This window comes from Polypterus senegalus, chromosome 6 (genome assembly GCF_016835505.1).
Source record: "Polypterus senegalus isolate Bchr_013 chromosome 6, ASM1683550v1, whole genome shotgun sequence".
Classification (NCBI taxonomy): Eukaryota; Metazoa; Chordata; class Cladistia; order Polypteriformes; family Polypteridae; genus Polypterus; species Polypterus senegalus.
In genome coordinates, this window is record NC_053159.1 from 56,391,639 (window position 1) to 56,405,198 (window position 13,560).

Below are 13,560 nucleotides of genomic sequence, written 5' to 3' on the forward strand. Positions count from 1 at the left end.
AATCTCCTTCAGATTGACTCTTCTGCATAGGATATAATCTACCTCTGTGCATCTTCCTCCTCTCTTGTACATCACTCTATGTTCCTCCCTCTTCTTAAAATACGTATTCACCACAGCCATGTCCATCCTTTTGGCAAAATCCACCATCATCTGACCACCTCCTTTCCTCGCCTTGACACCATACCTTCCCATCACCTCCTTGTCTCCTCTGTTCTCTTCACCAACATGTCACATTACCTGCCCCAACAGGTAATACTGTAGCTAGGTTATAGCACACTTGTTGGAAAGGGTCTCTTGATCATTGGGCATGTATCTTGTCTTTTGATCCAACAGTCTCTGGCTGAAGTACATGACAGGTTGTTTGTCTTCGTTGATAACTTGGCTCAGCAGGCCACCCTGGCCAGTGTCCCAAGCATCTGTCTGGAGGATAAAAAGCTGAGCAAATTTAGGACTGGTCAATATGGGAGACAACATAAGGACTATTTTAAGATCATGGAATGCTGCTTCCATATACTGCTGTGTCAGGGGTTCACTTCTGAGTGAGGTCTGTCAAAGTGCAGCACTTCTGAGAAACTGGGTACAAATCTTCAATAGTGCCCATCATAACCCAGGTCTTTGGCTGGTGTCGGCTTTAAATGGCAAAAACCTTGGAGCACTGTGGGTTGACACACTCACCACATAGCCCACTTAGTTTTGGTAAGCCAAAAATAGCACTGTTTGGGGTTTATCCACAAGCCAGTATTACAGATGGTCTGGAGGAAGCCCAAGACTTATTGAATGTGGTCCTAACAGGTGCTGAAATAGATGACCATAACTTCTAGTCAGGAAGCACAGTAGGCATTGTTGTGCTTGAGCAGTCTGTCCACCAGACATTGGAAAGTGGCTGGAGACCCATGTAGTCCAAAAGGTGGGACACAGTATTGACAGTGTTGATTTGTTTCTATTGGTGGCTGAGAATATTCTTGAAAGCAAGCTCACTATTGTTAATAAACAGCATTCCTTAGAACAGTGATGTTGAACCTTTTTGGTTCTGTGTGTCAAAAATTCTGAAGATGCCTAACTTGACTGTGCTGGCATGTTGCCACGCTAAGCAAAAGAGAAACAATTCTTTACTTATTCATTTATTTAAAAAATATAGCCCAATCAAGTGTGGTGCTTTGTTTTATAAAAGTAAAAGAAACATCAGCGACTTACAATAGAGACAATTATATACACACTGATACTTGGTATTAAAATAGTGCACTACAATATTACCCTACTTTAAATTGTAATTTTTAATTGAACTGAAAAAAAAATATGGAACACGTTGCTTTTTATTTGACATCAATTTTAATTTTATTTTTTTTGTTGCTGAGTTTTAATAGATAAGTCTAAAATTGATGATAGGTACTAGGTGCTGTTTTCTTGGGCTTGAAGTGTACAAACTTCATCTGTCAGTTGGTTTCTTCTGTCCATTTTAATGTTGTTTAGTATTGAGAATAAGGACTTGCAAAAGTGTAATGCAGAAAATAAGCCAGTTTTAGGAGGGACTAAGAGGGACTGTAGAGAGAAATTGTAAAACTGCACATGCTTAGAAATGAAGACTATTTGCCCTTTGCAGAAGTGTAACCACAGAGAAAAAACAATGACCGCACTTGAGTTTGCAGACTTTGATCAAGACAGTATACTAAAGCAGAGGTTGATAACTTCCTTACCTCTGCAGCAATGTTTATGGAAGCTCCGAACTGCACAATGAAAAAACATTATGGGATAACCCTTATCTTGTACATATCCTTTATGTACATGAAAGTATCATGAACATAGTATGTATAACTTTATGAATATTCATGTAGCTAGCTGTAAGGAAGTGGAAGTAGAATTACAGGAAGTCGGTAGTTACACAGCAAGCGTCATGTATAGTCATTTTTTTTAGTCCCATCCAAGCAAAGCCTATAAATATTATTTTAAGTTAATTAGATAATTCTATAGCAAAGTTATGTCTATTTTAAATTGGTATTTAGTTGTAATTTGCTTCTTTTCAGTTTCACTCTAACTTCATAAAAGTCGTCGGGGCGTCTGTGAAAGCAGAGAGGTACACACCATCAGATAAGTTTCCAACTATGTGCACAAACAGCTGTGCCGACTGGCAGAGCTACACTCTGATTCACTCAGGGGAGCAAGTTTGTGCTCCAGTGCACACTCTGAAGATGATCTTACCACTTTGGGAACACCATTTGCCTTCAAAATGCCTGTGCCTATTAAAGTAAAGCAGTCGGGGCTAATAGAAGATTGTGATACCTTCTTTGACTTGTATCTCATATTCTCCAGCCGTCTGGAGTTTTTTTTTTTTTTTCTGTCCACCCTAGCCATCGGACCTTACTTATTCTATGTTAATTAATGTTGACTTATGTTTATTTTTTATTGTGTCTTCTATTTTTCTATTCATTTTGTAAAGCACTTTGAGCTACATTTTTTTGTATGAAAATGTGCTATATAAATAAATGTTGATTGATTGATATTTGATGATTGTTCAAGTCTATTTAGATTTGGAGTATAAAGGGTTCACTGCATAGATGCTCAACCATGCCCTGATTTTTATTTTCAATCTGCCGTCTTGGCACAATACACAGCCTCACAATCATAGCACAGTGAATCAATTTCAGATACTTCCAATGGTAGAGTTTCCTAGGTACCTAGCATGCTGTGAGTTGGTAAATTCAGGATTTGGACAGTTTGATGATCAGACTGCGAGGTTTTTTTTTCAGGGTTTTGAAGTCTTTGTTCACTAATGCTACTGGAGGCTTGTGGATCTCAGCAGCAGAACAGTTGGACCTGCTAACAAAGTGGTTTGGAAAGGAATTGTCTGAGTATGTAAAGGGAAAACCACACCCTCTTAAAGTGCAGAGCATTTAGGGCAAAGTCTTTGAAAGAAAGAAAGGCCTTTCTCAGAAGCTGCAGTCTCAGCGGTAGGTAATGGTGAGAAAGGTCAAAGGGCTTCCATCAAAGCTTCCTCTGTTACCTGGCACTGCAGCAAAGTCTGTGGTCCAGTCCAGTTACCCTAATCATGTGCCAAGATACATCTCCGTGTTTCCCCAGGGTCAACGAGAGAAAGCAGTCAAGATGTATGCTTTGCTTGATGATCAGAGCAACTGTTCACTTGCCCTGTGAAAGTTTTTTAAACTGTTTGGTATTCATGGATAGTCTTACTCTATGGAATAACTGACATGACAGGGGGAAGAGCAGAAGGCTTCTGGATTAAATCAGTGAAAGAATCAACATGGGTCTACTACCCCTCATCAAATGCAACCAGATACCTGACAACAGGTCAGAAATACCAACTCCAAATGTTGCTATGTATCATCCCCATCTGTAATCTGTGGCAAAATACATCTCTGAGATTGACCCTGAAGCGGAAATTCTCCTGTTGTTAGGGAGAGAAATTATACAATGACACAGTCAGACAGCAGATCAGTGGTCCCCGTGTTGCATTCTTTGCACAGAAACTAGAATTTGGCTGGGTCTTTGTTGGTGAGGTATGCCTTCAAGGTGTACACAAACCAAGTGTGAGCTCATTTAAGACTAATTTTTTATTCGATGGCCAACCTACTTACCTTATTTAAAAGTTTGCAGGAAGGGAAGCGCCATGGCGGGGAGAAACAAAACACCAGCAGTGAATATGGAAAAGGTATGCTAGAGTACAGCATTGGGTGCACAGTGTTCAGTAATACAATAAATGAAAATGATCTGGTCCATCAATTGAAGATTCAATATCTGTAAATATTATAGACCGTGAAATGTATTGGGATGAAGTCAATAGCTGGGTAGCTCCACAACCATTTTTAATGTGGCTAGACAATGACTCTCTAACAACCATGAGCAAGCTATGACTAGACTTATCTTTCTGAGGCGCACACTGAATTGTAAATCTGAGATGAGAAATCAGTTTCTGACTTATGAGTAAAATTCTTTAAAATGATCATGCAGAGCTAGCACCAACTATAATGAACAATGAAGAATGCTGGTAATTTTGGGGTCCACCAGACATTTTTATGTGGATGATGTCATTGTCTTCAGATGAAGAAGCTATTGACCTCTTAAAAAGGGCTAAAGTGTCACTTGCTGATTCATAAATTTTCATTTGTGTAAAATTGCTTCTAACAGCCCAGTTGTCTTGCAAACCTTTCTGTCAGAGAATCATGCCGATGCCATAAAGGACTTAAACTTTAGGGAAGATACAGAGCTCAATCAGTGCAGCTTGTGACTTTGCTGGGAAATAGCATCAGGCACCTTTTACATTCAAAATGTCAACAAGTAATAGGCTGCTCACACAGCGAGGGGCTTTATCTTTGATCAATAGCCTTTTTGACCCCCTTGGTTGCTCCAGTGAACATACAGGGTAGGGCTTCGCTGCAGGAACTATGCAGCAATGTCTGTGAAACAACATTCGCAATATCTGCATATTCCACATATATACCACCAGCTCTATTTCAAATGCAGCTTACATGGAGCTTTGTTTGTTTTCTGATGCATCTACTAAAGCCCTTGGGGCAGCAGCCGACATTAGAAATATTAGTAAAGAAAATTGATATGGGCATTGTCTTTGGAAAAGCCAAGTTGGCTCCTGTATCTGAGCCTACTATTCCTTGGCTCATGCTGTGTGCTGTGGTAATGGTGGTGGAAATTGCAGAGCTCATCCTCTGGGTTCTGGTTTTACTATGACAGCAAAGTAGTCTTAGACTGCATACACAATCAGACTAGATGCTTCTATGTGTATGTGCACAACAGAATTTATTGCATTTGTCAGTCAACAAAGCCTGAGCAGTGGTTATACATACCTTCAAATGAAAACCCAGGTGAATATGCAACTAGGTGCATCACATTTGGCAGAGACGATCTGGTTTACTGGACCAGCTTTCCTCAAGAAGCACCAAGAAAATCAATGAGTCATTAGTGTTTTTTGAGCTAGTGAACCCTGACAAGGAAGCTGAAATACGGCAAACAGTTACAAACTGTGCTACTCGCATTCAAATAAAAGAAGGGCTGACCACCGACTCGTCTTCCTGAAACTCATTAGTCCTAGCTATAGCCCTCTTTATTCACATTGTTCTCTCCTGCAACGCAGGACAAATCTTAACTGAATGCAAAGGCTGGCACTAATGCTTTAAAGCATGTACACCTTGATGAACTTTCTCGGGCTTCAAATACCAAACTTACGTTAGTCCAGACTAAAGCTTATGTGAAGAAGCTACATTTGCCTAATAATTGGAAAACTAGATAAAAAAGTTCACTTTTTAAACCTGACCCCAAAGTGGTTGAAGGCCTTATCAGGATTGGAGGTCGACTTAAAAATGTGCAGCTGGAGAGTGGTGAAAAGTATACACTGATCTTACCTAGATACCATCATATTTCTGTCTTGCTAGTACGCTACTATCACGTACATGTGAAACATCAGGGATGTCATTTTACAGAGGGAACTCTTCGAGCCACACCCCCAAGACATCTCTGATAGCCTGAGAGGGCATTGTCTCCATTTATATCCCCTCTTCTGACACTCGAAGCGTTTACTTTCTGGAGCATTTTGCTTTTCCCATTGTTTAAAATATCCTGGAAACTTAATTGTTTCCGGATGTTGGGTTCTTGGTTGCGTTTGTAATAAATATTTGGCTCCTGGATTCACAATAGTTTTGCTTCTCATCAGGGTTTTCCAACTCTTCAAAGTTTCCCACTGTTTAGTTGGGTGGCAGGAGGTAGAGACCATCTGTTATGTGGCTTAACACTAGAATCCCTGAAGCCTACGAAACAACTCGTAATCCCAGGCCACCTTAAATTCCTTTGCACCTCTCCACATTAGCATCTTTTGCAAATGTGTCGATCAGTACACGTAGCAAGCAGTCTACTATCTTATACCCCCACTGACAGAGCGGAGTATGCCACAAAATTCTCAGAGCCCAAGTCTCTTTATCTGGCAGTGAGGTGCCTGGAGTTGTATAGGATAAGTAACATCATTATTTGGAATACATACATTTCATGTGTGTTCTGTGACTGCAACGATTTGTGTAAGTGTAGGATGAAAAGAAATGTGAGTCAAGAAATGTTGAACATATACTGTACCTAAAGCAGAAACTTTTCTATGTTATACCAATAATGACGTGAAGTGTATAATGTAGGAAGACCTTGTCCAAATATTAAATAATTACACACGCTTTTTATTCAAGAATATAACCAAAGAGGAAAAAATCATTTAATATACATGTTACTGTCAATGAGTTAAACACCCAAGCTCAAATGTCAATTTACAGGAAGTTGATATATATTCTTGAATGGTGTAGAGGTAAGAACTGCTGCCTTGTATCTCGAAGGTTCAGGGTTTAAGGCCAGGTGCTCAGCGTTTTGAGTAGTGAGCGGGTATTATCATTATCTATACTAATAAAAGGCAAAGCACTCACTCACTCACTCACTGACTCACTCACTCACTGACTCATCACTAATTCTCCAACTTCCCGTGTAGGTGGAAGGCTGAAATTTGGCAGGTTCATTCCTTACAGCTTCCTTACAAAAGTTGGGCAGGTTTTATATCGAAATTCTACACGTAATGGTCATAACTGGAAGCAGTTTTTCTCCATGTACTGTAATGGAGATGAGCTTGAACGCCGTGGGGGCGGAGTTTCGTGTGACATCATCACGCCTCCCACGTAATCACGCAGTACATAGAAAACCAGGAAGACCTAAAAAAAGCGCTGAAGAAAACATGCATTATATAATTGAGAAGGCAGCGAAACAATAAGAAGCTAGCGAGTGACATATACAACCATATTCATGACTTCTGCTACTTCGGAAACAAAGCACGATGTAAACCTACACTTTAAATTAAGTTCATAGACAGGCTGCCGCTGGCGTTTGTAATTTAGTGCCTGCCCATATAAGGCCGTCCGTCCGCGGCAATCCAATAGCAAACTCCCACTAAATATTCACGGGTTAAGGACTGTGCTTATGCAGAGGAAGATGAGATGGTCAGGGTGGTGTTTGGTACAAACTCAGCAAAACTGCGAGAGAAAGTTTTAAGTGCCAGGACTAAGGTAACATTAAATACAGCCATGGACATAGCACGAGATGGCACCAGCACAGCTGGGAAACTTGGATGCATGTACACCGAGCGGCTCACGTGAACTGACGCAGTGCACAGATAAAAAGCAACAGTTCCAAAGAGCTGAACAAAACCGAATTACACAATTGAAAAGGCAGCAAAAAATATGAAGCGTTGATACATACAAGCATATTCATAAATCCAAAACAAAGCACACGTTGGAAAAAGTCAATGTCCCGCTAAAGGAAGACAGTGTAAAAAAAAAACGTGCATGCAGTGTGTCAGGTCTCAGATAAAGAAGAAGACGAGCTGTTTATTGATGCAGTAAGAAACGAATCGATGAATGAAACCTGTCATCTTTACAACGATTGACAAACACGGAATGTAACTTGAACACAACACATCCTACAAATACGAACCTGATTGAAAGAAATAATGATAATCAAATCCTTGATGACAGCAACACTCAGTAACACTCACAAAACAAATACTGTATATTGACAGTCATGTTACTTTATTTTAAAATGTTCCCTTTTCTTTTTCATAGCTTTTTTAACACACTACTTCTCGCTGCGATACGCGGTATATATATATATATATATATATATATATATATATATATATATATATATATATATATATATATATATATATATATATATATATATATATATCTCCCGATCTACATACTCGAATAATGGATACTTTATTCGCCATCAATGATTTGTTTTGGTAAAGCCATACTCAGTGTATTCATTAGATGAACGGTAAAAAAGTAAGAGCGAGGGAAGGATGACTTATTGAGGCATGCAGGCTGTAGTGCGCGTCAACTCTATCTGAATTGCGCGATCACATTTGAAAAATATATCTTTTCAAGTTCTATTTAGTCCATATGTGTCAAACTCAAGGGCGCGGGCCACATCCGCCCGGCGTAATTATATCCGCCCCGAGATCATTTTATATACTGTATTATTGTTATTAAAGCCGGGTATATGAAGCGCTGGTAACACAATAAACTACAGATCCCATAATGCAGCGCTTCAGCTGCCTTGCCAACACTTACCGAGTTAATCAAGTTATTGCGAAGCTAGCTCACACGATGCTGAAGAGAAAAGTTGATTCTGAAAATAGAGCCTTTAAAAACCGATGGGAGGCTGAGTATATGTTTACTAAACCCGTGTGTCTCATTTGTGGAGCTAATGTGGCTGTAATTACAGAATTTAATCTAAGACGGCACTATGAGACAAAACATCAGGTTAACCTGAATGCAATGCAGAAGATACAGAAAGCAGCATAATTAAATAAGAATCTGACACTTCAGCGGACGCTTTAACCCGTGCACAATCACAAAGTGATTTCAAGTGAAGCTGCTTTTATGGGAGACACAAATGCACCAGTGCACCTTGCTCACTTTCCCTGTTGCCAAGTAATGTTAAACCAAGTCGTCACTACGGTGTTCCCAAATACGCACTTTGCTGATAAACTGAGCGCACTGAGTTTGCACGGCGCTTTGGTGACTTCAAAGAACAAAAAGTCCGTCTACATGCGGCTCGAACCTTGTGCATGTTTGGTAGCACATATCTGTGTGAGAAGCTCTTCTCAGTGATAAAGACTAACAAAACAGCACACAGGAGTCGCCTCACTGATGAGCACCTGCAATCCATCCTGAGAATCTCCACAACACAGAACCTCACACCAAACAGAAACGAACCTGTGGCCAAAAAAGATGCCAGGCGTCCAGCTCTAAAATGACATATGAGCAAAGAAAACTGAATGATTTGATTTGTTATTGCTGAAAAGAACACATTTCATTTATATTTCTAGGTTTTGTTATGCAGCATGTTCATATTTGAATTTGTATCATTTTGACAGGATATATTTTTATGGAGAGCAAAATCTTTTGGGATATTTAAAATCTAAGTTTATTTTTATATAAAATTACATAAGAGTAAAGAAATTTGAATGTTTGTTCTTTTAACGTTTACTTTATTTCTAACTTGTATAATTTAGACAGGATATATTTTATGGAGAGCAAAATATTATAAGTTGTTTAAGGTTTGAGTTGATTTATTCACGAATAATATTCCTGTCTGTTTTACCATTCCTACCAAAGATATTTCTGTCGACTAAATAAAAATTCCTTCTATTTAAAATTTAAATAGAACTTGAACAAATACGATAGTTCATAATATCCACGCAGACTTGCACGTAAGAGCGGGAGTCAACCGTTTTAACAAGCAGCGTATTGCACTGATAGGAAATAGCTGTGTGTGTATATATGTAGATATGTATGTATATGTATATATATGTTTATATATGTGTGTGTGTGTATGTATATATATATATATGTATTTGTGTGTGTATGTATGTGTGTATGTATTTATGTGTGTGTGTATATGTATGTGTATATATGTAGATATATATATATGTATATATATATATATGTTTATGTATGTGTGTGTAAATATATATATATATATATATATATATATATATGACAACAACACTCATCACTCACAACAGTGACAAAACAATTACATTGACAATCATGTTATGTTATTTTCAAAATGTTTCCTTTTCTTTTTCATTGCTTCTTTAACACACTACTTCTCCGCTGCGAAGCGCGGGTATTTTGCTAGTCTATACTAATAAAACGCAAAGCCCTCACTCACTCACTCACTGACTCATCACTAATTCTCCAACTTCCCGTGTAGGTAGAAGGCTGAAATTTGGCAGGCTCATTCCTTACAGCTTACTTACAAAAGTTGGGCAGGTTTCATTTCGAAATTCTATGCCTAATGGTCATAACTGGAAGGTATTTTTCTCCATTAACTGTAATGGAGTTGAGCTGGAAAGACGTGGGGGCGGAGTTTCGTGTGACATCATCACGCCTCCCACGTAATCACGTGAACTGACTGTCAACGCAGTATGTAGAAAACCAGGAAGACCTCCAAAAAGCGCTTAAGAAAACATGCATTATATAATTGAGAAGGCAGCGAAACAATAAGAAGCGAGCGAGTGACATATACTACCATATTCATGAGTGCTGCTACCTCGGAAAGAAAGCAAGGTGTAAACCTAAACTTTAAATTAAGTTCATAGACAAGCTACTGCTGGCGTTTCACATGCCCACAGGTAATGCGGGATACAAGTTTAATGAGAGGGCGCGGATATAAACGAGAGTTTTGATCACTTTGTAACTAAGTTAAAATTGTAGGTGAAGGGGTGTGCTTATGCAAATTCCAAGACACTGTGTTTGTGGGGGATTGACAGTTAAGGCGGGTTGGGGAGTCACGTCATCATCTCCCCTCCCATTTACCTCATTTCGCTCTGAGCTGAGCTCATGCTAACGCGCCTTCTTCGAAGCAACTTCGTCACACTGCCACCAGATACTCACAGAAAAGTTAATACACACGCTGTCTCTAGAGTTTCTCCACACTGAATCCTCCAGGCACTACTTACAAAAGGTTACATTGACAATCGTGTTACGTTATTTTTAAAATCTTTCCTTTTCTTAGCACAAGCACAGCTGAGAAGCTTCGATGCATGTGCTCCATAACGCGTTAAAAAATAATGCATTTAATCACACTTTGTATTACAAGCAAAGGGGAGCTTTTGTCAATGCATGATTTCCTGGTACACCGATTTACATTGATCAGCGCATCCTGATTCATTTTACCCTCGCACCACCTTAGTTTGAGAAGAAGTATGAAAAAATATGAGGTTAACACAGAAAAACAGATCACCAATTCAAGCTTTATGAATAATCGATTCGCCATCAATAATTGTTTTGGTAAAGCCATCCTCCTTCCATTTTATAATTTTTCCGCCACTAGCCATGATTAAATGAACGGTAAAAAAGTAAGAGCGAAGCGAGGGTGACTTATTTAGGCAGGAATATATATGACAGCAACACTCATGACAATGTCAATCATGTTACGTTATTATTAAAATGTTTCCTTTTCTTTTTCATTACTTCTTTAACACACTACTTCTCCGCTGCGAGGCGCGGGTATTTTGCTATATATATAATATGTTGTATATGTTATGTATGTTATATACTATGATTTCGGAGGTTCTTCTGACTTGGCTACCTTCACATTATTGCGGGAAGAACCTTGTCTGTTAGTTTGGCTTCCTGCATTACTCTGGGTTATTCACAAAGTCTGGAGCTCTGAGAGAAAGAGTAGCACCTCACTGTCCTTTCCTCTTCTGACCTTTTTTGAATGCACATACTGCTGTTATTAACACTGAGCCCCTATGTCTGCCTCCCCTCTGTTGGATATAAAGTGAATTTGGTACTTGTATTTGTAAAACTGACTCATCCAGGGTTGAACCCATGAAGTTTTGATTACCAGTCAACAGTTGATACCATTGTGCCACCAAAGCAATTGCATCAAAGGAGTGTGAATGTCTCACACTAGCACGGGTTCTTTTTCTGCAGTTATATTCATGAATAGAAGCGCACTTGTTCTTATATTTGTACCTTTTCTGAAAGTGTTTGATATTTGGACTTCAAGTTTCACACATTAAATACTTCATGTCTACATTTTGTCAATTATTACTAAAACATGAAAAACATTTCTGTTTTAATGATGTATTTAAATAGATTGTTGTAGACACGGAACACACATGAAATGCATGTGTTCCAAATAATATAGTATTTATAAAAAGTGTCATTTTGCTTGACTTCACTCTATACAACTCTAAACAACTGACATGCAGGTAAGCAGACTTGAGCTGAGAAAACTGTGGGGGGATGTGATAGTAGTCGATAAGCTTGCTGGTTATCGACACATTTACAGGACAAAAGACGCTGGTGAAGAAGTGTGAAGGGATTTACGTTGGGACGGATCTACAAGTTCTTTCATAGGCTTTGGTTCTTTCATTTGGCTTTAGTGTTTTAAAGGTGTCCAGGCCAGGTAAGGACCAATCCGTGACAATAGATAAATAATATACACATACCTGCACTGTAATCTCCTCACATATCAGAATGACTAAAAGAAAAATTTTAAATTAAAGAAAACTTCTGATTTGGCAGTCACGGTTATATTGTAGCATTATGTAGACCTATTGGTATTGTATAAAGGAGCCCCATACATCTGAATAATTTATTGGCTGAAAGTTCTGTGTTAGTGTGTTGGAAAGAGGATGTACCCCATTGTTCCTAATGGCACTCAGTTTTGTTTTCATTCTCTTCTTTGCTGTTACCTGCAGGGGGTCCAGAGTACATCATAAATTATTTTTCAGTCTGCCCTTTTAATTAGTTTATTGATTCTATGGGCCTCTTTCTCTTGATGTGTAGAAGATGTCAAGGATGGCACGACCTGCAGTAAAAGGAATGCAATCTCTTAAGTGCCTACTCTGGCGTTTCCTGTCTTTTTCCTCTGTTATGAGATCAGTTGAACCTGTTATTGACATGGACCTTCAAGAACTTGTAGGAGTGCACCACCTCTATATCCACTCTCTGAATAATGCCTGGACATAGAGGCTTTTTGGTGTGACAGAATCCGTAACCAGGCTACAGACACATTTTGAGTAAATTACCAAGAACTGTATAAATTACCAAGTAATGTGACAGAGAGCTGGGGTTTAGGAACCTTCAGATTTTAACTTAATGTTATTTTGGACAATCTGAGTGAATAGGAATAATGAGTGTGGACTAATTTACATCTTATCACAATTGTTGTAGTGTCCTAAGGTTCTAATTAAAAGTTGAAGTCTATGGCAACATATATTTTTTGATTTCAACTTTAGATATTAGGATTTCACCACAGCTTTGTTTGACTTGGAGAAACAACTTTTAGTATATTATTGATTATGAATTTTGATTAATGTTCATGAAATAGTCTCCCAGTTTTTGCCAGCTGCTCTTTTTACCCTGGCCTTTTGAGGTCTATCACTCATAGTGACAAGCAATGAGTGTATTGCTGTCAACAATATGGTGGCGCCCATGAATCGCAAACAAAACAGTAACACAATGACATCACAAACATGGTGATAAATATAGAAAACAAGCAAACCATAGAAAATGACAAAACCTTAACAGTGAATTTTCAAAATTTAAATGTAGCTAATCACACAGAGAAAGTAATCAAAACTACACATTGTTATTTTTAGGTGGAACATATATTCTATAATGTGTCATTGGTGCACTGGCAATTTCTTTGCTTATTTGTAGGGATGATGAAGAAAGAGATTTTAATGCTGATGCTGATAAAACACGGAAGATAACCCATGCTGAGAAAGTAAGAACTTTCAAATTACGTAAGAAACTTGACCAACTTGATTCTATGAGACAGCAGAAGGATCACGATCTTCTTAAAGCAAGGTACGCATAGTAAACTTGTGTTCTGTTATTTTTGCAATCTTAAAATTATGTAATCTTCCTTCTTTTTGTTTTCTTGTGGGTGCTTTATAATTCTTTGTGCTTGTTTCTCTTCCTCACATTGGTAACACTTTTTTGGAATGAGTGTGAAATTTTGTGCTAAATGTTT

At 38.5% G+C, this 13,560-nt stretch overlaps 1 protein-coding gene across 1 annotated transcript in view; it reads left to right on the forward strand.

The window, feature by feature from the left end:
- Positions 1-13,560, forward strand: part of cfap74 (cilia and flagella associated protein 74) — a 495,984-nt gene that overhangs the window by 24,131 nt on the left and 458,293 nt on the right. The window contains exon 4 of the mRNA XM_039755043.1: positions 13,245-13,394. Within this exon, the coding sequence (XP_039610977.1) occupies positions 13,245-13,394 (150 nt within the window). The remainder of the gene's footprint in view (positions 1-13,244; positions 13,395-13,560) is intronic.